The 21,797-nt window shown below is 44.9% G+C and overlaps 1 protein-coding gene across 1 annotated transcript; it reads left to right on the top strand.

The window, feature by feature from the left end:
* Window positions 1-14,545: 14,545 nt before the first annotated feature.
* LOC116960794 (histone H3.3A) lies at window positions 14,546-21,448 on the top strand. Its single transcript, XM_042789454.1, has 4 exons — window positions 14,546-14,706; window positions 16,200-16,354; window positions 17,790-17,943; window positions 20,805-21,448. The coding sequence occupies exons 2-4, from the start codon at window positions 16,227-16,229 to the stop codon at window positions 20,931-20,933; spliced, it is 411 nt and encodes a 136-aa protein (XP_042645388.1). The 5' UTR covers window positions 14,546-14,706; window positions 16,200-16,226; the 3' UTR covers window positions 20,934-21,448.
* The last annotated feature ends 349 nt before the right edge of the window (window positions 21,449-21,797 follow it).

The following is a 21,797-nucleotide window of genomic DNA, read 5'->3' as shown; positions in this document are numbered from 1 at the left end:
TAGCTCTCGTGCCTGACTGGCTTAAGTGGTTGTGGTAGAAAAGGCATAAGCTGGGAAACAAAGAGGCAGAAAGGTGATGTAACACAGAAGTGAGGACTTCACACTCAAATGTAAACAAATCAGTAATAATTGAATTAAGGGGGTCCCCTCATGAACTTGTCTCGGCCAACTCACAAATCGAACTTTGCTCACCCTTTCTTACACTATATTAATTTTAGCTAAAATGATTTTGCAAAGCGTTTTGACCCAGTCTAGACAATCCATTACTGTCTTTCTGTAACAAGTTGATATTTCCAAATTAAGTGTCATGTTGCCATAGTGCGACCATTCAAACCTCATGTCTGTGTAGCCTGGAAAAGCTGTGTTTATTTTGTGCTGGATTTGGCCCAGATTTGGTCAACGTTATATTTTAAGTCACGTGGTACTTCTTGTTTCATTTATAATCTCGTGCCATATCTTTGGAATGCCACCTAATATTAAATACCACTAGATTTGGGGTATTTTTATTCATGTGCTGTATCTGATTCAAATGTAACTGGCAATATATGAGGTATGCATGTATACATATGCAGATGAATAAGTATTTTCTTAGATCTGTGGGATTTCAGTTGCATTCCGAGGGCATGATTCATTTCCTCCTCTGAAACTCCTGCTACTGGCGCTGAGGGTGTGGAGCTTGCCAGTACAGGCCAAATAGGCGGAGTTGTCCAGGAAAGAGTTGGGCCACAGGACTGTCCAGTGGATGTACTGAATCACTGTAACTCACAGGTCGTTTGATCCATGTATTTTCTGAATGTTTTGAACTACTCTTAATCTGTGCAGATGAATTCCTGGCCCTAGTGAACACTGACTGAATTATAATTTCCCAGTGAGGAGTACCTCAGCTAACACAGCTGCCATCATAGGGGAAAGAGGACCAAAAAAGAGGGCCCATTGCACCCCAAGAGGAGGTGTGTGTCAGTGACAGCTGTCATTCGTAACCGATACCTGGATTCTGCCTGCAGGTACATGCTATAGCTGTGATACACCTGTGAGCGTGCAAGCTGAGAGCAGTAGAGTCATACTGGTATAAATTAGGCCCTTTGCAGAGCATACGTTGCTGCCTTATAGGTAGTTTTGGGCTATTAATGCCCTAGTCGGTTCTGGGAGGCCATACCTAGGTGACTTGCACAGATCCTGGTGCAAGCAAGTGACATCTAATAGTCAGAGGAGTAGTTTTCTTTCACCTTGGTCCTACAACAGTGCTAGGTATATAGTCCCCATTCTCATGATTTATGCAGTGCCGTTTAGCTAGTGCCACATTAATGTCAGCAGGCGAGTGTTCCTGTATCTCTCGTTCTTGATTACACTTCTCTTCCTAGAACTCATCAAGAGTCTATTGCCCTGCTCCTCACAAAAGAAGTCTAAATAAGTCAAAAAGGCTATTGTTATAATTTCCCATTTGAAATGTATTTTATTAGAAATGTTATTCTCTTGATAAAACAATGGTCCATTTCTGATTCTGTAGTGGTGTTTTAGACTTAATTAATAAATCATGCTTGCCACTTTTCATTTAGAAAGGATTTTACAGACATAATTAATTAAACCTGACAGTATCCTTGTGGGATAAGTAGGTACTCTGACTTTTTAAATAGTGACACTCAGGCAAACTGGTTATACTACTTTCTCAAGTTAGTGGAAGGACCAAAGCTAGAATTTAAAACTTCCTGCTATCTTGACATAATTTAAGAGATGAGACTACCCATCCTTTTCTTATTTCATTCTGATATCCATGAGTGTGATGCCTGAGTTATTTGGTGTGGTTCTGTGGCCTGTAATATGCCGTGTGCTAGACTTGACTATTTTCTCCTTAAAATCTATTACCTGATTTAACGTGGAACAGAGTTTTTACTATATCTCTATCTAGAACTATCAGATGTGTAACTGTCATAATGCTGCTATTCATTCACTCACCCTTATTGTTTCCTCCATTATATTCCATTTTAATAGTAGTAGCAGTGCTTTATAGTGCTTAATAACGGTCTGTCAAGACCAAGATCACATTATGCAAGACTGTACTGAGAGAAGGTATGAGGTACTCATTGGCCCTTGACTTCTAATCTGCACATGAAAGATTCCTGTGGGAGTGAAAAACACAAAACCAGTTGTTCACAAAGTACCCAGATTAACAAAGGATGGGTCAAAAGTTGCTCTGATAAGAATTCAGTGTTTCTCACTTCTAAAAGTGTTCCTAGACATAGGCAAGAGAAATGATGAAAGATACCACATAAAATATGAAACAGATGTGTATGTTCCTTTTAGAATATTCTAAGTGTGCAGAGATGTTAACAAAGGTAAATTTTGTCCACAGAAGTTACTTCAAGAATTTGAAAATGTGAATTTGAAGGGTGGGTTTTCCACCTGCTAGACAGTCGGTCATGTACTATGGTATATATGGAAACTGGCTCATCAGAATATATTTTTTTACATTTTAATGGTATCCCAAAGTGTAAGTTGCAGATAATATATTTGCAAGGCTTAAATGTGTTACACAGTTTCATATTATTTTTGCATGGAAGATCAGGACAGAACGAAAAGAAACCTTTGTGTGCATGTTCTTAGGACAGTAATTAAGATGCTGGATGACATGAGGGAGCATTTTTTACTTCAGATACTATGACATCATACAGTTTTGACAAAAATGTAATTAACCATAATGAATCTAAGTTGATATTTGCAAGTGCAGCTTCCTGCCAAATGTCAGTAGTCATCTGCTTCAGTTTCTGTGTCGTCAGCGCAATGGGTAGAGACTGTGTTAAGATACCTGATACTGGGTTGGGAGCAGGTGGGGGAGAAATACAAATGTTAAGTTACTTATATTACCCTTGTATGAATACAATAGCTACTGTTAAATATACTTACTGTCTCACAGTGAATGCCCTAGATATCAATCTCCTAACAAGTCTGTAGTGAATAACTGTATTTTGTTCTTCTTATAGACCACATTCGGCAATAATGCAGATACTTAGGCATAATCAGGATTTTAAAATAGCTGTAAAACTGGTTTTTCCCTCACATTGGTCCCTTTGTTGTGCTTAATGTCTTTGTCTCCATCCTATGCAAGGATGTTTAAACTGTGAGACCTTTAGGGAAGGAACATGTACTGCTCTGCACATATGTATGTACTGAACCTGAGAAACTAAGCTCCCTTTTTGTTTGGCCATAAATATCATCAGCACAGTTGGCCTTGTTACTGTTAATAATAAGTTTAAATTTGGCAACAGTAATTTGAGAGTAATGGGCTAATTAGACAACCAGGTAATACTGTAGAAGTTAAAACTTCAGATTCTAAGATATCCTTAACCTTGTGTCTCCTCAGAAGTGCTAGCCATAGTGCTTAGATTTGGTCTGTTCTGATTAATTTCAACTGAGTACAGCTGGAGAGCAATAGATGGGTTAGTTGTAGTGTACAGTATATTTTATAGGAAAACAATACCAAAAATAGGTCTCTGCCTCTTTACTTTTGCTCTCCCTGTAATGAAGCTAACTGCTTTTAATTATAGCTTGCAGAGACACTGTGCTGAATTACTTAATCTCTGCGTAAGGACTGGATTCTGGTTTTAATTGGCATCTGAATGTTTGGCAACTTTGCAAAAACCCAAAGCTAAGAGTGAGCATACAGTACATGATGTGAATTATGTACGTGGTAGATCTCTATTATCTGTCAGACGCTGATGCCTTAAAGTTTTTAAGAAACAAGAGAGTGAACATTGCATGCCCTTGCAATGTGAGCTTTTGAACCCATTGTGACACTGTTTACAATAATTTGAATCTCCTAGATCAAAGTAAGATATACTGAAAGTAAGGGGAATAAAAAAAACCCAACAACAAACAAAAAACAAAGTTTCCTCACTTTTTCAACTGAGATGAAAGTTGATTTGGAAATGTTCCTTGTTAAAACTGAAGCTGCATTTCCAGTAGTTGGGAGGAGCTTCCAAATTACATTACCCCACCCACACCTGTTTGCTTTCTGTTTACCTGGGGAGCTTCTACAAAGAAACTGAAGGAAAAAAGGAGGACAGCAGCAAAAGGGAGCTCACACGGGATGGGTCTAAAAAGAAATTTAAAGCAGAGTGCCTCAAGCGGATAAACCCTCTGAACATAAGTTCAGCAGAGATAACGCGTGGTTAGCAGTCTGTGGCATGTTGTGGGTGTTCATAAAGTTTAAAGCAGATCATGTCACTGATTCGTTGGTCTCTTGATAAAATGTTACGAGTCAGAACCTCAGCTAGTGTAAGTTTTCAAAGCTCCATTGGCTTGAGGGAGAAATGTCTTAAATATCCAGTCTGTAGTGTAGAGAGGCCTTATTCTTTGGGTGCTGAGTTTGACACGGCTTCCATTTGAGTGGATCATTATAAGCCCCACTTACATTCAGACAACATTCTTGTAATAGTAAGATTTATCTCCTTGCGTAGGGAATGTTCTGCTAGCTTAAAGAGGACCTACAAATTAATAATAATGGATGCAGGTTTTTATTTGTTTCTCCTTAAAAGAAATCATACAAATAGTTTTTAGGGAAAATGCTTGGGGTTTTTTAGTTTTATACAGTAAGCTCAAGTTGGAGAATACTGACATGATAACATTACAGACATGTATAGCTTCTTGTTGGCTCAGTATTGGAATAGTTTGCCATTTTGTTTATACAATATCTCTTCGCACCCATGCAATTGAAATTAAATTGTTAGTATGGTGTTTAAGGAATGTCACTGGTGTATTTAGGACTCCCCTCCAGTGTTTCTTCTAATTCTTTCCAAAATAGAGGTAATTATGTGTCATCTATGAGGAATTTGTAATGCAGCATACTATGCCCCTTGAGGATCTTTCTTAAGTCACATGTACGTGAGGCCTGGAGAAATCATGTCCTCACATGGTTATATTTGAATATTAGCAACATGACAATGATACAGCTGTGCATTTGTTCCTTCGTGTTCCTGTCTGACTTGGGCTCTGGCCTAGAAGTGATGTCGGTGTCAGAATATGTCAGATTGCTTGTTTCTCAAAGCAGGACTATGAAGAAGGCTTGTGAGTGTCTGAAAGTCTCAGTTGGAAAATCTCGTCGATGATGGTTGTTTTTTTTTCCCTCGCTGTTGTCCTCTTGTAGCAGGAAGCTACAGGAATGTTGTGTCAGGAGAAGCCTTTGTGCCACTGATGTCTGCAGAACTGCGCATGGCAGCCAAGTGTGTTCACTGCATGGTTTGTACGGGCAGCCCTTTACCTGTAAATGATTTTGTGGTTCTCGTAACCAAGAATCTTAAATATTGCAGACGTGCCGTGACCAATCTTCCTGGCCCTCTTAGCCACATACCAAAATTTAGGACTGCCAGACAGCCAGCTTGTTCTTCAGCGAGCCAAGGGAGAAGGGCGCTGTGAGCTTTTTACAAGTGGGAAGTGACAGCGGCTCCCAGGAATGCTAGCTGTCCATTGTGGGTCAGAGCTAGGCTGAAGGGTGTAACTTCAAGGTGTAATGAAGTGTGTAATGTCAACTTCAGTAGCATCTGATAAACTACTCCCTCTCACAGTGGGGATTTATCCTACTTAAGCACAGTGCCTCTGTTGGAGTGGGACAGAGTGCCAGCGTGGGAGCTCTGCTTGAGAACTTTGTAGCTGAGGGGAAAGAGGCTGGCAACCTTTCCTGTAATTCTTTGTTGCTGTGGTTTCAAGTGGCGTTGCTTTTCTGCCTCTGTCTTGAGATCAGTGCTCTTCAGCACATGTTAAACCAACTGATGTTCTCAACTTTAATTGCCTAAATTGTGGCTTGTATTTTAACATCACTTGTACACTTTAAGTAGCAGTGCCAGGACTTAGCATGCAAAAATTGAAGCGAGTCCCCACAGAATGTAAGATTTGCCAGAATCATGCAATGTTAGCACATGCTAAATTTGTGCATTCTCATTTACTTTCTGCTGCTTGTTTGTTTGTTTTGATGGGTTTTGAGCTGTTAGGGGATTAAGCTTGTCTCTGCAAGCACAACTGTCTGACACTTTCTGTAGAATTCAAAAACAAAATATGAAATTTTGATGTTATCACCTGTCTGCAGGGATTTGGGGCTTTTACTAAAACTCCCCAAACTCACTGTAAAACTTAAGAGGGGATTTTGTCGGCAACTAAGACATACAAGTCGTATATGAAGAACTGGTGCTGCCTGACAAATTCTTCTCATACTCCAAGGATCGCTGGATTCCTGTAAAGCGGCTGGGCTCCATGAAAGTGGCTTTGCAGTACTCACAAAGAGAGCCAGGCTTGGCAGGCACCGTTTGATCAGAAGGAACTACCTCTTGCCACATTGTTCCTTTGCACCCTTGCTTCCGGCTCTCTTCTCTGTCACAAGGGATGTGTGGTCAGAGCATGTTTGGGAGCCAGGAACTTCTAATTCTGGCTCTAGCACTGTCATCTTTGCGATGTGAAAGTAGGTATATGGGCATTTTCAAAGGAATTTTTTTTTTAAATAGCCCCTAATTGGGGCGCCCACATCTGGTTATGTAGTCAAAGGCATACTAGGCCTGATTTTCAGAAGTGGTAAATGCTTGTGAATGCTTTTATTCTCAGCTGGGATTGTAGATACTCAACAATGAGTAGTCAGGGCAAATTAGTAGTTCTTTAGAAGGCTTGAAACATTAATTGTATTACATAAATTCTAAGCATTAGGAAACTAATGAGCAGCACTAATATTAAGCACTATTCTTATTAGGAACTGCAGTTTTCACATTGAGGTGCCTTATGAGATGTGAATTTGAGAAGAGGAGGAGAAGTGAAGAAAATGATCTAAAAATGTGGTACAGTAAAGTATAGTCTACAGAGTGTGTGACTTACCAAGAATGTTGGGAAAATAGGAAGCTTTAATTTCTTTTAAAAAAAATCCCAAAACTCTGTAGTCTCATAAGACTGAAAATAATTAATGTTCTTTGCTGTTGCTTTAAGATATACTGCCTGCCACTCCATCTTCTCTTTCCCTTTTCTGCTCTCAGGAGACTAATTCTCCAGAAAGTGGGTTGGGTGTACTTGTTAAGAAAGACAGGATATGGCAGAACACTTCACAGCCGTGTTAGTGTCAGGCCTCAGAATAATATTTTCATTTCTGAGACCCTTCCTCAGCTGACTTTCACAAATGAGGCTTGTGAAGCATCAATGCCATTTCAAGTCAGTCTTACTCTTGTACTTTTACAAGGAAGAAGCGGATCTATTTTGAAAGTAACCAGTCTACAGAATATTGTTCTAAATCAATTATGATATTGGGCATCATACCTGGTATTTTGGTCTGCTGTTTGCTGTTGGAGCCTGAGTACTGTGGTCTGTGCTGTTTGCATTGTGCTAAAGTATGGCTGAGTTTCACTGACTGCTATCCCCAGGGCCCTCATGAAGAAGAGATGCATATCTCATGAGATGATCCCACTGAGCAAAGAAATGAAATAAATAATACTACTCTTTTAGTTCTGACAAGTATAGTAGCTCATAGAGCCTTTCAAGGCAGTGTCAGATGGGCTAGATACTGCATCAGTGCATAAAAAGACATCATTTACAAGAACAACGCTGCAAAAACAGGCCAATGTTGAGCCTAATGGGTGGTGGAAAACTGTGAGCCTTTTTTTTTTCCCTCCCTAATGCAAGCCTGCAGGGGTTCATTTTCCAGAGTGTGTGAGTCTTGGGGCAAATCAGCTTGCTGAAATTCTTCTACAACAGGAGCTCCAGTAGTAGTAGGGATCTTATTTAGGAACCAATTAGAGCTTGCCCTGGTTGTTTCTCCTTGGCAGCTTTAATGAATCTATCAACACAGAAGTACTGGAAATAAAAGATTTTACAGTAGTCTCCATTAGGATGAAGCCCACAGGCTATCCAGTTTCTTCCACAGTACAATACAATGCTTCAAAAAGACAGAAAAGGTTGTTATGATTACTTAGTCATGTGTGAAGAACCAGGAGAGCTAAAATGAGTTTAATAATTTTATTGTACTGTAACTTCAGGAAGAAATATTCCCCAGAACAATCGCTCTTCCCTATACTGCAAAAAATCTTGCAAAAGCTCACTTGAAATGTGTCTGTCAATGCAAACTAACTCAACCAGGTACGGTAAATTTCAAAATCTTGTATTATCATTATGGAGAAGAAACTCTCCACTGTTTCTTTTTACTCCTCCATCAGTCCTTTCACCCAATGCCTTAGACATATTTTAATAATTAAATTTCATAGCATATCTCTGAAATGCATTATGACATTTGATCATATTTTATCTAAAAATCACAGATACTCTGTCATAACTTTTCTATTTTTTTGGCAAGGCTGTACAATAACCTCACAATTATCTGTTGTACCCTATTCCCTGTCTCATTCTAGGACTCAGTTTCTGTTTCAGTTAACCCTTTAGTGCATTTCAAACTGATAGTATCTGTCTGAGAAAAATAGCATAATACTGTCCTGAGAAATGAAAGAAGAAAAGGCATAAACTTAGAGAAGTCAATATGAAGCTGAAGTTCTCTTGCCAAGGGGAAGTCAGTGACTGTGTAAACATGTAGTGCTATTTTTGTTATTTTCCTTCATCATCCCCATACATTGAAACAAATGAGAAGATAATTATCCAGCATTAAGCACATGAGTAATGCAAAATGAAAACATAATATAAAATAGAGTATGGCTGTTTAAAAAGCTACCTCTGTTTCTGGTTAGGATTTTGGTAGTGTCAGTATAATAGGAATACTGTTTTTTTGGTGTAATATTTCAAGTCTTTTTTCCACCTTAAGATAATGAACTGTTGTATGCAAGCCCTTCAAAGCTGATAGGAGGAAATGGAAACTGTGGTTACAGCTGCAGTGTATCTTATGTACCTGGAACTGTTCTTAGCTATGTATCAGGCAATTAAAGATATTTTTAACTTCCAGTCTTTAAAAGGCAATGGACTTTTAATTTCCTTTTTATTAAAAAAAAAGCATATTTAAAAGGCTGTTATGAATAAACAAGTAAACAAGATAGGAATAGGAATGAAGCTTCAGGTTGTCGTTATAGGGTGCTCTTACAGATTTTTTGTGTAGCACTCTTTCCACCAGAAGAAACTCACAAGACCATGGGGAAAAAAAAAAGAATTAGTCCTATTTTATGTAATGTTATTTACTCTTTCATGTTCTGTAGGACCTCATTAGAAGGATGAGAGATCAGTTCCAGCAGTGCATGTATGTTAATGATAGGCAGTACAAATGAGATTATAATAAAAGAATCCTAGATAATATTAGAGCCAGGAGCCCACATATAAAAGCAGGCATGTACTCAGTGAAACAAAGTTCTTGATAAGGCTTTGCAGGAGAGGAACGACAAAGGTGGAGTCTGAGTCAAACTCATCAAGCCTCCTAAAAATTAGTGGCAATCCAAAAAGAGAAGCAAAATCCAGGAGTCCTGGATCTTATTCTCTGAGCAATTGTAGGCTTATTTTCACTCTCTTAGAACTTTGTCCTTGAAATTCCTTTTGGGAGAAAGTTTTCATTGAAAATGTAAATGAAAAAGAAAGGTTGGAGGATAAAAAAACAAACAAAACAAAACAAAACCAAACCCAAACGTATATACTGCTCTTGGGTTGAGACATTAGAAAAATGCAGTTTGTCTCCAAAATAGATTTTTCTGAATCCTCTCCACGTGTGTGATGCTCAAAGTGTGAAAATAAGTACCTTTGACAAGACTGTTAATTTTGCATTTTAAACTGTCTCTTTTAAGCTTTCCTAAAGAACCCAGGAATTCCAATAATTTTTTCATGTGGCACATGTATTCTTTCCTTATTGTTTAAATGAGGGGACTTTCCTTAGAGATCACTCTTCAGGGATACACTTTAGCAAGTGTGTAAATTTAAGAGTATGTGTCTTCCATTGAGGTCCCCGGAGCTTGAGAGGTGCTTAAAAGTAAACATGTGTTTAAGAGTTTTCTTTAAACAGCAAGGGCCATAATGTCTAATACATATGAAGTATTTGAGAGAACTGCAAAAGGCACAATATGTAATGAAAAGACTCAATGAAAATAAATGAGAGAAAAAGCTGTCTTCTACTATTACACAACTTCTTATCTGTATTTCCAGCGGGTGCCAGTCTCTAAAGATAAGTGTACTATACAGCTGCTAGTTTTGGCCGGTGTATTTTTTTGCCTGTATATTGGCAGAGAGTGCACTGTGTGGTGTAGTAGGCAATCCAGCATATCAAACAACTGTGCATTAAAACGGCTGCTATTACAATGCTGTATCTTCTGCAGTATACAAATTCATTACATAGAAAACTTCAAAACAAATAATAATTGAAAACTATGTATAGAGAAACTATTTACACCAAGACAAAATTATTGTAAACCATTTTGAGGTTTTAAATAACTTGTACTTTCCTTCTTAAGTGCCAGTGATTCCTACCCCTAGTAACTTCCTAGTAAAAACACTGGAAATAGTATATTTTCATATTTTATGAAGGTGATTATTTAGGAATACATTCAAATCTGCACCAAAATGTACTGTTAATACCAAGTTAAGATTTCAAATGTTTTCGTTCTGCTGAAATACATCTTAAGAGGAAGATATTTAAAAACTTGTGAGCATTATGTACTGACATTTTACCTTAATTTCCAGGAGAAGTTGTAACTGTATAGCAGCCACAGCCAGAAATGGGGTGGCAGGCTAGCCAGGACTGGAGTGAAGATGAAGTGACACTGGACTGGGCTGTTAAGGATGAAGATTGGAATTGGCTCGAAAAGGCTGTCCAGCCTGGGAGTTGCAGAAGGAAACTCAGCAGGTATGGGATTGGGACCAGCTGAAAAACTAGGGGAAGGTGGGAACAGTTTGGCGTGAAAATCAAGAGGATGGAAGATAGGGATAGGAACAAAGGGAAAAGGCAGAAAAATGAAACTGCCTGAGGTAATCCATCGAATCGAGGAGGGTGTGTAGGGAACATGAAATCGTAAATTGGCTGGGAGCTGGTACAGGGAGTAGGAGTGAGGACACAGAGCTCGAGTGCAGAAGGTGGTTGGAGGTTGTGTGAGTGAGAGAAGAGAGATGGATCTGGCAGAGGACAGGAAGAGAGAATTGGGTCTGGAAGGAGATATGTGGAAGTAGGAGTCAAGTGAGTCTTGTAGATAAATAAAGCTAGTATTTTATACTCCTGTCACTGAAATGTCTGAGCAGCTTTTTGCATAAAATGAGTAACAACCCCAGCTTCCCCTGGGTAATAGCAGGGGACCTTTCTCTGAGTTGAAACTAGACTAAGTCATTTGGATTTTTAGTCTGTGCTGTTGGGGAGGGATAGGAAAGAAATATTTCTTCTTTGATCAGAGACAATTTTGAGTTTGGTCATAAACTGTGAATACACCTCATAGTAGAAAACCTTTTTTAAATGAAAGATACCTGCCATGTTGCTTAAAAACAATCATACTCTGGACTCACTTATTCTCCTTTGTCCGGATAATCTCAAAAAAGGCACACTTCATCTGCTCTGCTGTGTTTTCTTCTGGGGCTTGTAATCTGTGCTGTTGCAAAGGGAAGCAGCTGCTGCGGTTGTTTGTAGATCTTCATGTGGCCCGTGATGTTACTGGGGTTGATCTGCATAAGGCCAGTGCCCTGTACCTGCGTCTGAAGCTGACTTGGAGTTCTTTGGAGGACTTGAGCTTGAAGCATTTGCTCTGAAGCAACAATTTTTTTTTTTTTTTCAGTAACAACTTTGAAACGGTATTTTCAGCTTGATACAGTGAGTTGTGACTAATTGAGCCTGATACGAAAAATACCTGCCTTCCTCTGCCAAGTCTTCTGGGCGAGATGAGAGAGAGGGAATTTCCCAAGCAGGTGAAGGTTAAAGAGAGTATTTTGGAATAGGTATGCCTCTTGGACAGCTAAAATTAGTATGAGCTGTGGAAATCAGCCCCTCTCTGCTGAATGAGGGCCGTGTACTTTCTGTGAAAGGTGCTAAAAAACATCTCAGACAACTTCTGATTTGAACGTTCCTCTTTTCTATCCTGCTTGAGAAGACTTGGGTCTCCTTTGATTCCAATCTGGACCAGCTGTTTTCCACCCCAACCTTATTTCCCACAGCAACGCGGCCATGTTTGAAGCAGCGGCGCTTACGCTGGGTGCGGATGAAGTGCCCCAGTTGTCCTTGGCACGCTAACGTCGGTTAAACCGGTGGAATCTCATTAGGTTACTTTTTTTTTTTTTTTTTTTTTTTTCATGGCTGCTTACAGACGCTGAAGGGTGGAAGGTCCCTGTGGTCTGCAGAGATAAAGGCCTTCGGAAAGGAGGAGTGGACGCTTATCAGCGCTGCCGCTGAAAGAAAACGTCTGGAGTCGTCTTTGCGTCGGGCTCTATTCGGCAGTGTCCCACGGGCACACGGAGGGCGTGCGTGGCGGGGCGTAAAGGGCTGCCCGGGGGTCGTGCCTGTTCCCTCAGCCCCGGGGAAGCAGGTTTTTAACGGCGTTAATCAGCAAGGCTGAAACGAAAAAAAAAAACAGAAGTTGATCACACTGGAATAGTTCTTCCCTTCTCAGGGCTCTTGGTCGGTTCCCGCTCAGGCACTTAACGCCGTGGTCCCGCCCGCGCTGTTCGCTGGGCGGTTCAAATCGGTCGGCGGGGCAGGCGCCCGCGGGGGGGGGGGGGGTCCCCGGGCGATGCCGGGGAGCCCCGCTCGGTCCCCGGTTTCCGGGCGGACGGCGCTGGGGTTCGCGGCGGGGCGGGGGCGGCCCCCCCCACACTCCCCGCCCCCGACGGCGCGTCATGGAATTCCAGGGCGCTTCCGCCAATGGCGGCGCCGCGCCAGCGAGCGGGGCACGCGTGGGAGCCTGCCCACGCGTGGCAGCGGCCGCCCCGGAGCCCGCCGGGGCCCGCAAGGGGTGACGGCGGGGAGCGGGGAAGGCGAGGCGGCTGCCGCCCGGGCGTTTGCCGGAGCTGGAGCTCGCCGGGGTGATCCATGAATTATTAACCTCGGAGCAGCCGGGAGCGAGCGCTGCCGGCTTTTTAAACTTTTTCAGCTGCTGGTGGTGGGGTGGGTGCGTTACGCTGGGTATTGATGCCAATTGCGGTGCCCTGGCTTTGAGAGTGTACAGGGCGTTTGCAAAGACTCCGCTGTGTCATACTGTACAGCTTTGAGTTCTCCTTTCTGCCCACCCGGTAAGGTGCTGTTCTCTCATGAACTACCATCAATAGACAAATGACTCCACTAATTATTCTGTAAGTAGAATTAAAGTCCTTTGTAGTTCCTTTTTCCTTGGCAGTCACCTCTCACAAACCGTAGGGTCAGAGGTGTATGCCTGATATGTCCACGCCAGCCTGTGTAGTGCAGCCCGGTGTGTTTGAGTACCAAAGCAGCCTATATGTATTTTAGCCAGGTGTTCTGCCCATGATAACACTCTTTCCTCATCAGGTTTGATTAGCCCTGAGCGAAATGCTCTGCTCACATGGCTAAACTACTGCTGCTGCTGGAGGTAGCTTGGATGTCTCTGCATAGAACTGCATTACATCATCGTTGTCCGTAATAAAGATTTTGCAAATCAAATACAGCTCTGTTTCATACCTAAATGACAGACAAGATGGTGGCACCAGTCTGCATGAGTACAGTATTCGACTCTGTAGTTGAAATGTAGTTAAGAAAATTGCAAGTGGCTGTTCAGTTGTGTTAGAGCAGAGGTTACTTTCCCACAGGGCATTTAGTTTCTGACATTAACAGAAAATACAGTAAGAGTGAATTTTCTCATTAAACAACATGGCAGCTGATACAACTGGACGGGATGGCGGTGACAGCGCAAAACTTGCAGTCGCTTTTCTAATAGCTGCGTTTCGAATTTGGAGTAGCTTGACGGCACCGGTACAGGGGCTGAGACTCCCCTTCCTTCCCAGGCCCCAGCTTTTCAGCGTGACCCACAGTTTGTGCCCTGCTCGGAAGCGACCTCGGCAGCCCCCTCCTGCCGCTCTGCTCTTACTTTGCAGGAGGAGGAAACCGGGAGATCCTCGCCGGGTTCGCTTCGAAGGGCCTGCTCGCAGTGAGAATTTAGGCGTTGCTTCTGCGTGAAAAAAGATCAAACCCCGCACCAACCCACCCCAAACCAGTAAGACGGGCCCTGAGGGGGACGGGGTGGGGGGGGGATGTGGAGGTGCCTTGTACTTTGCTGTGGGTGGGGGGCAAGAGCTCGGCCTCGCTCTCCGCGGCGCTGATCCACCCCCCCAGCCGGGTGCCGGCAGCCCCGCTCCCCCGGGGTTTTGTTTCCCGGGGCCCTGCCGTGCCTGCCGCCCCCCCCCCGCGGCGGGCAGGGGTGGGGGCCGCTGGCCCCGCCGTGGCCTCGGGCGCCCCCGGCCCGCCGGGAAGGGGGGGGGGGGGGTTCTTTTGGGGGCGGGGGGGCGGGTGAGGACAGGGGAGGAATCCCCCTCGCGCGCGCGGCGTGTCTTTTGTGTTTGTACACACGGCGCCCAGGGAGGGGGCGGGGCCAGGGGCGGGGCCGAGCCTTCCCTCCATTGTGCTCCATTGGCGGGCGGGCGGGGAGGGGGGCGTGACCGAGCGCGGGGCCGGCCCTCCCCCGTCGGCCATCTTTCAATTGTGCTCCGAGCCGCCGCCGCCGCCAGTAGCAGGAGCAGCACCAGCAGCAGCTCCGGCTCCTCCTCACGCCCGCCCTCCCTCCCTCCCCGCCCGCCCGCCCGCCCGCCCTCCCGCACGGCAGCCGCGCTCGCCCAGCGGACGGGGTAAGTCTGGCGCCGCGCCCCCCCCCCTCTTCCCGGCACCCCCCCACCCCACAGCGCCCCGCCACCCCCCGGCGGCACTCCGCCGCCCTCCCCCGACCCTCCCCACAAACTTTTAGGGGTGTCGGGAGGCGGCGGTCGGCTCGGGTCCCTTTCCCCGCGCTGCCTTCCCGGCGCAGCCGGAGCGGCTCCCTCCGCCGGCACCCCCGGCCCCGCTTCGCGCCGTCGTTGCCCCCCTCTGCTCCCCTCTCCCCCGCTCCAGACCCCCCCCAGCAGCCTCCCCAGCCCCTCAGCTGCCTCCTCAGCCCGGCATCCCCCAGATTGGGGCTGGGAAGCGGCCGCAAAGAGGAGCCGCTCGCCAGCCCAGGGTAACTCTGCTGCCTTCCTTCCCCTGCTCCCCACAGTTGTTGCTCAGCTTCACCATCTTGTCTCTTTTCTCTGGTCACCGACCATATTTTTTTTCCTATTGCATAAAAAACAATAAAAAGGGAAAGAAATTCACCGAAGGAACGACCCAAACCCAACGCAATTTTTTGGTTTTCAAGTGCAAACTTTTCCGCTGCCTCCCCCTTCGTCTGCACCCACATGGTTTGGAGTTCCTTGCGATTTTTTTCGGCGTTATTTTTTGCAATTTATTTTTTCCTCCTTTGCAAAAGGACTAGGGCTGCATTTCGTGATTGTTTCCATTTTGTTCTGGGTCTGGGAGATGAGTTTGCCTGTGAGAGGCGCTTGGGAGCGAGGCAGCTTTGGGGAAGCAGTTACACAGAAAGAGAAAGACGGCACCCAAAAAGCAACAACACCCCCCCCCCCCCAAAAAAAAAAAAAAAAAAAAAAGTTTGTTGCTTTCTTGCACTTGATCCGGACCCTTTTCGCACGGTAAATGCCGATTTGCCGGGGCGCGGGGGGGGGGCGGCGGCGAGGCCCGGGCTGCCTGGCGGAGGGTGTGGGGGGGCTGCTGCTCCCCTCTCGCTCGCTCCGCAGTTTCGGAGGAGGTTTCCTCCGGTTGGGGAACGGCGGGTCGGGCGCCGGCTCCCCCTTCCACCCGGGGATTCGCCGGGCGGTATTTGCAAACACTTCGCAGGTGACGGGCGGCCGGCGGGGGGGAGGCGGCAGCCGCCTCTCCGCGCCCGCCGGCTCGCTCGGCTTCAGCCACCGCGCTGTCGAATTCGTGAGCAAGAAAACCTGTATTTTAATATTCCGCCATCGGTAGACGTTTAATTTCTATTTTTTTTTTTTTTTTTTTTTTTCTCCTTCCGCTCTTTAGCGAACGGAGGCGTTAAGCGGCCGCGGAGGCTCTAACGGCTCTCCCCGCCGTTCAGCGGCCGCGGGCAGGGACGCGGGGTGGGGGGGGTGTGTGTGGGGGGGTGCAGGTGTCGGCGGGGGCGTGCGCTGAGCGGGGCGGCCGGCCCCTCTCCCTTCCCTCCCCCACCCTCCGTGTGTGTCCGTCTGTCCGTCCGTGTCCCGTGTGTGTGTCTGTCCCCCCCCCCCTCCCGCAGGTGTAAGGCAGCGACGTCGGCAGGAGCATGGCCCGCACCAAGCAGACCGCCCGCAAGTCCACCGGCGGCAAGGCGCCCCGCAAGCAGCTCGCCACCAAAGCCGCCCGCAAGAGCGCGCCCTCTACTGGCGGGGTGAAGAAGCCGCACCGCTACCGGTAACGCAGCGCCGCGCGCAGGCGGCCGCGGGAGCGCGCACGGCACCCCCCCCCCCCCTCACCGCCCCCCCCCCCCCTCGCGGGGCCGGGCGGGGCGGGGGCTTCGCCGCTCAGCCGCCGCGCTCCCTCCGCGGTGGGGCGCGGGTCTCCCCCAAAAAATAATTAAAAAAAAAAAAAAAAAGAAAAAAAGAAAATAAGAAAAATTATAAATGCCCAGCGTGCATGCGTTGACCCCGGATTTACCCCTTTCCGAGCGTTTTGGTGCTGTTGCCTGAAAAATAAACGCCACCCCCCTTCCCTACGGTGAACGCGGCTTTGCGATTTTTATTTTTTTTTATTATTATTTTAAAAAATTATTTATTCTGATTATCTAATTGCTGCATCAGGGTTGCGCCGCCGCGAAGTTTATTGTTACCGGCGTATCTTAATTTACTTGTATGGGTTTGATCCGTCCTCGGCACCGCGCAGGGGAGGCGATTGGCCACGCGAGGGCGCGATGTGTCCACGGATGCGCAGGGGCCTCCCCGAGCAGCCGTCCCTGCTCGGTTGTCCCAAATATAGATGTTTGTGCACGGGAGGATGTAGGCTAGATTGGGCGGCGGATCTTTTTGAACAGCCCTCTGATAATGAAGTTTTTTGGTCCTTGCTCGGTGCGGGATGGTAACAGCCCTGCTTCGGCTTGGAGGAGGATGGGCTTGGGCTAGGTGTGCCTGCTCCCTGGGGGAAAAGTGAAATGGGAAGGAGGAGCAGGTTTGAAATGGCAAACTTAATCTAAAAGTCTCTTGCTGTAGGCGTGAGGCAGAAGTAAGCAACTGGGGGATAGGTGATAAAGCTGGAGTAGGAAAATACAGAGTGTTCACAGAAATAAATGTGGTATTAATTTCACCAGTGGACTTTGCAAAAGTACGTTGCTAATACAAATTTGTCATTCTGACACCTAACCTAACACAAGGAAACACGCTACATACTTTGTACTGATAATATAACACAATATAAATTCTGTCGGTTCTGTGGATGTTGAGTGTCTTATATCACTAGGGAAGAACAACCAGATTCCCCCTAAAATCGTGCCTGCTGTCGGGCGTGGAGGGTGCCTGTGGTACAGCCGACCCAGCCAGCCCGTGGCAGCGTTGGGGTTTGCCACGTCCGCACCGAGGTGTGCCGGTGGCTGGTGGCTGGTGGCGAGCGTGGGAAGCGAGAGCCATCCCCGGGGAGGCCGGTGGAAGTTTGCGCAGGTCAATGGTGGGAGAGAAGTGACTCTTTGCTGGTGAAACTGGTTGTGTGTTGTGAACGCTGGGACTCTTCTGGTGAAAGCTGAATGTGTGTGGTGCTTTGTCCAGTTTAGATGATGAGCCGTATTTTCAAGGTAATGGAGAATATGTTTTGAATACTAATTTTTTTTTTTTTTCTTTCTTTCTTAATTTAATTTTATAAGGCCGGGTACCGTGGCTCTCCGTGAAATCAGGCGCTATCAAAAGTCCACTGAACTTTTGATCCGCAAACTTCCCTTCCAGCGCCTGGTGCGTGAAATTGCTCAGGACTTCAAAACAGATCTGCGCTTCCAGAGCGCTGCCATCGGTGCTTTGCAGGTGAGCGTTAGTTACCTGGGCTGGGGGGGGCCAAGGCTGCCTGTCAGGGGGCAGGGGCCGGTGCTGGGAGGGCTGTTGTAAGGACACCCCCTGCTTCCCCCCTTTCCTCCCCGCCCCCCCCCCAAAAAATCCCCCAAACCTGGAGACTGAAGGTACGGGGAGGGCTCCGCCTCCCACCCCCATTGGCCAGGCTGTTTCTAGGGTTAGTCCCAGCTCCGCCTGATTGGTGGGCTGCCGCGGTGGGCGTGGCCCCTCCCGGGACCGGGGCGGGGGGGGCGGTATGGGGGGGGATGTGCCCCTCAGCCTTTCCTTGCTCAGAGTGGACCTGGTGGTGCCCTATAGATACCATAGGTTAAAGTAACACAGTGACAGGTCAGCAGCGCCTTACAAAGGCTGTGTGGTTGGGGGTGTTGGTGCCTGTGAGTTGCTTTTTGGATTGTTTCTGTTTGCTTGCTTTTTTTTTTTTTTTAAGAGCTCCCCCACCCCTCAAGTAGTTGCACTTGACAGAACAGTGCATCCTATTAAGACATTTAAGATCAATCTGTTTCCTCTATCCTCCAGCTTTCTTGGAGGCTTTGCCTTTGAAAGCTACGCAGTCTGAGAGGAAAGCATCACGTAAAGCTTCCTCTCGTGTGTCACGTAAAGCTTCCTCTCGTGTGTCACGTAAGGCTTCCTCTCGTGTGTCCAGATGGAGGGAGGTCATGATATCCTTGAATGCTCTTTAAAGAAAAACAGCTTGATAAGCCACATCTAAGTGCGGTTAGGGAAATAAGTGCTTTTGTATGATGTAGTTGAAGCTAAACACTTATTTTTAATGCATTAGTCAAATAACTTAGAGTATATTGAGGGTAAAATACAAGTTGCTCTTTCTGGCTCAAATTCCTGCATCTAAGTTAGGTTCCCTCCAAGACTCTGTTCTTATCACAGGAACATTTCCTTCTCATGATAGAAAGACACTCCTGATTAAAGATAGATCTTTATTGTTCTTTAGCTGTTGAAAGATTGTTCCAGAAACTATCTGTAATTGTAGAATGTCTGATATGTAGGCAAAATGGGCTTTTTCTAGTTAATGACTCCTACCTGATAAGGGCTAAGACGTATGCCATGAGGTCCTATAAACTTGAGCACATGCTTAGTTTCAAAAGGTGGCTGCATGCATTTGCAAAGTTCCTGCTTTTTCTTTTAGTAGTTGCTCTTCACTGCTGTGAGTGAATGTGGTGGCTCTTAAATCCTGAGGTTTACCCATGTGTCTTTTTATCAGGAACTGCTTATTAAAATTTAGTCATCAGTTAGTATATTTTCAGAAGGCTGGTTTGAACATTTCTGGTTTTGCATTAAGGAGTTGTTGGTATAGAACTTGTTCATGTACTATTCCTAGTGCTTCCTGCTTGCATATTTGGGAAAAAAACAAAACAAAACAAAAAAAAACCCAAACAAAAATAAACCCCACAAAAAACAACCAAAACAACAGCAAACAGAAAACCCCACCCAACACTTTTAATCCTTTTAGTACTCTGTTGCTCATGCCAGCATGGTTTATCTGGTGAAGCATCTTAACTTTTCATGTAGTGATTTAGCAAAATGGTGTTGGGGTACCCATATCCTACTGCATAGAAAATGACTTACTACAGTCCTCATCTGCTGTAGTAAATATTTCTTCATATTAGATAACCTGTGTTTTTAAACAGGAGCTTTGAACCTAGTAAGTTGATATTTGCAGTTCCTGGTAATGAAATGGTTCACACAAGCTGTTCTCTTGCATGTATTCTAGAAAGGGGAACCTCAATCTCCTTTCTGTAAGCGATCCCCATCATTCCTACCTTCTCACCCCAGTCCTGTGTGGTGTCCTGGTCACGTGCAGGTCTGATGTTGGCATACCGAGATACTTCCTAGGGGATTGTTAGGTGTTAGAATTCTGTGTCAACCCGAAAATGCGTAAACAGTCATTATTGCTGTGCTGGGCTTAATGGCAGCTACCTTAATGTGAGCCAGAAGAAAAAACTGGGTCCAACTGAGCATCTGTGTAACCCAGAATCCTGCCTGCAGTTGTTCAGTAACAAATGACACTGTGGCCAGGGTTGTGGTTTTCCCGGAGTGGGGCTTGTCCCTTGTGCTCCCAAGTGCTGACCCAATGATTCCCACAGATGTGAGGTGAGAACCTTCTGTGATAGTGGGGGGCTGCGCTGTGTGCCCCAGATAGGCAGGAAGAAAGTACAGGAATAGGACAATTGTCTAATGGTAGTTCTCTAAATGCTGTACTGCTTTTGGTGATTCAAGGAGTTCCTGAGCTAAAGGAGTTGTTCTCTTATTTCTAATAATTCTCAGTACCATTTTTTTCTGCTAATTTTTGACTTTTGAATTAAGCCACCTCTTCAGTATCCTATGGCAAGGAGCTGTGTGCCTGAACTGTGTGTTGTGAAAGACTACTTGCTCTTTTTTTTCCCTAGCACCTGCCAATTTCACTTGATGCTCTGTCTTACTCTGGAAGAGGCAGCGGGCAAGCTGCTCAAATAGTGTAACCGAGCCTTTAAAAAGAGAAGTTCCTAAACAAACTAACCTTTTGATAAAATAACCCCTTATCTTGTGAGAGTCCCATCAGAATATTGGCTTAGTAGTGTTCTGGAGGCTGTCTTCACCACATGGCAGTAGTATGCAACTTTGATGTAGAATGTTATTTGGTGGTTTATAAGAAAATGGAGGCTTTTGATTTTTTAAGAATCTAAAACTTTAGATGTTTGCGAGTAATAAATACAGAATCCTAAACTTAATGCCATGTTACATTGTACTTTGAATTATCATTGTTATTATTTCCTAGTGCTCAGAGAGTTGAAAGTGTTCTTAACTCTTTTCTTCCACACTAGGAGGCAAGTGAAGCCTACTTGGTTGGCCTGTTTGAAGATACCAACCTGTGTGCTATCCATGCCAAACGTGTCACAATCATGCCAAAAGATATCCAGCTAGCACGCCGCATACGTGGAGAGCGTGCCTAAACTTCACTATGATGGGTTTGTCATTCTTGAAGCAAAATCTTCTTCCTGTTATTGGTAGTAATGAACGTTAGATATTTTTTCCATGGGGTTAAAAGGTACCTAAGTATATGGTTGCAAATGGAAAAATAGGGGACAGAATTGGGTATTGGCAAGTTTTTTTCCATTTTCATTTGTGTGTGGATTTTTAATATAACCGAGGGGACATAAAACATCAATGCGGTCAAAAAAAAAAAAATGTTTCCGTGAACAAGTTTCAACAATTCAACTTTATAAAAAAAAATATAAATAAACCTGTCAAATTTTTCTGGACAATGCCAGCATTTGGATTTTTTTAAACAAGTAAATTTCTTATCAATGGCAACTAAATGGTGTTTGTAGCATTTTTATCATACAGTAGATTCCATCCATTCACTATACTTTTCTAACTGAGTTGTCCTACATGCAAGTACATGTTTTTAATGTTGTCTGTCTTCTGTGCTGTTCCTGTAAGTTTGCTATTAAAATACATTAAATGATGCCTGCTTTCAGTCTTGATTTTTAAATATTACTTGTGGGTTATATTTGATTAAAAAATGATCAGTCTTCCCTTCCCTTTTGCTCTTCAATATGTGGCCTAAATACTTAGAGCAGATCTAGGAAACAGTGGGGATGCTACCTTGGCTGAAGTAATACATATGTGAGGGGTTTTTTTTAAGAGTGTAAAATTTCTGTTTGCTCCATGTGAAAGCAAGTTTGGTGAGTGTATTACCGAGCAGAGCATGGAGCTGGACTGAGCTCTCTACCTAAGCCACAGCGCTAAGGAAAAGCATTTTTGTTGCTGTTTAGATGACTTTCTTACTTGGCTTAATGCTGAATTTGGAAACA

The sequence above is a fragment of the Tyto alba genome, unplaced genomic scaffold, assembly GCF_018691265.1.
Source record: "Tyto alba isolate M040663 unplaced genomic scaffold, T.alba_DEE_v4.0 Super-Scaffold_16, whole genome shotgun sequence".
NCBI lineage: Eukaryota > Metazoa > Chordata > Aves > Strigiformes > Tytonidae > Tyto > Tyto alba.
The sequence above is the reverse complement of the archived record's forward strand: the minus strand, read 5'-3'. Positions and strand labels throughout refer to the sequence as shown.

Coding starts and splice junctions, on each gene's coding strand:
- LOC116960794 (XM_042789454.1), top strand. CDS start 16,227: ATGGCCCGCACCAAGCAGACCGCCCGCAAGTCCACCGGCGGCAAGGCG. Junction 16,355..17,789: donor AAGAAGCCGCACCGCTACCG/GTAACGCAGCGC, acceptor TAATTTTATAAG/GCCGGGTACCGTGGCTCTCC. Junction 17,944..20,804: donor CTGCCATCGGTGCTTTGCAG/GTGAGCGTTAGT, acceptor CTTCCACACTAG/GAGGCAAGTGAAGCCTACTT.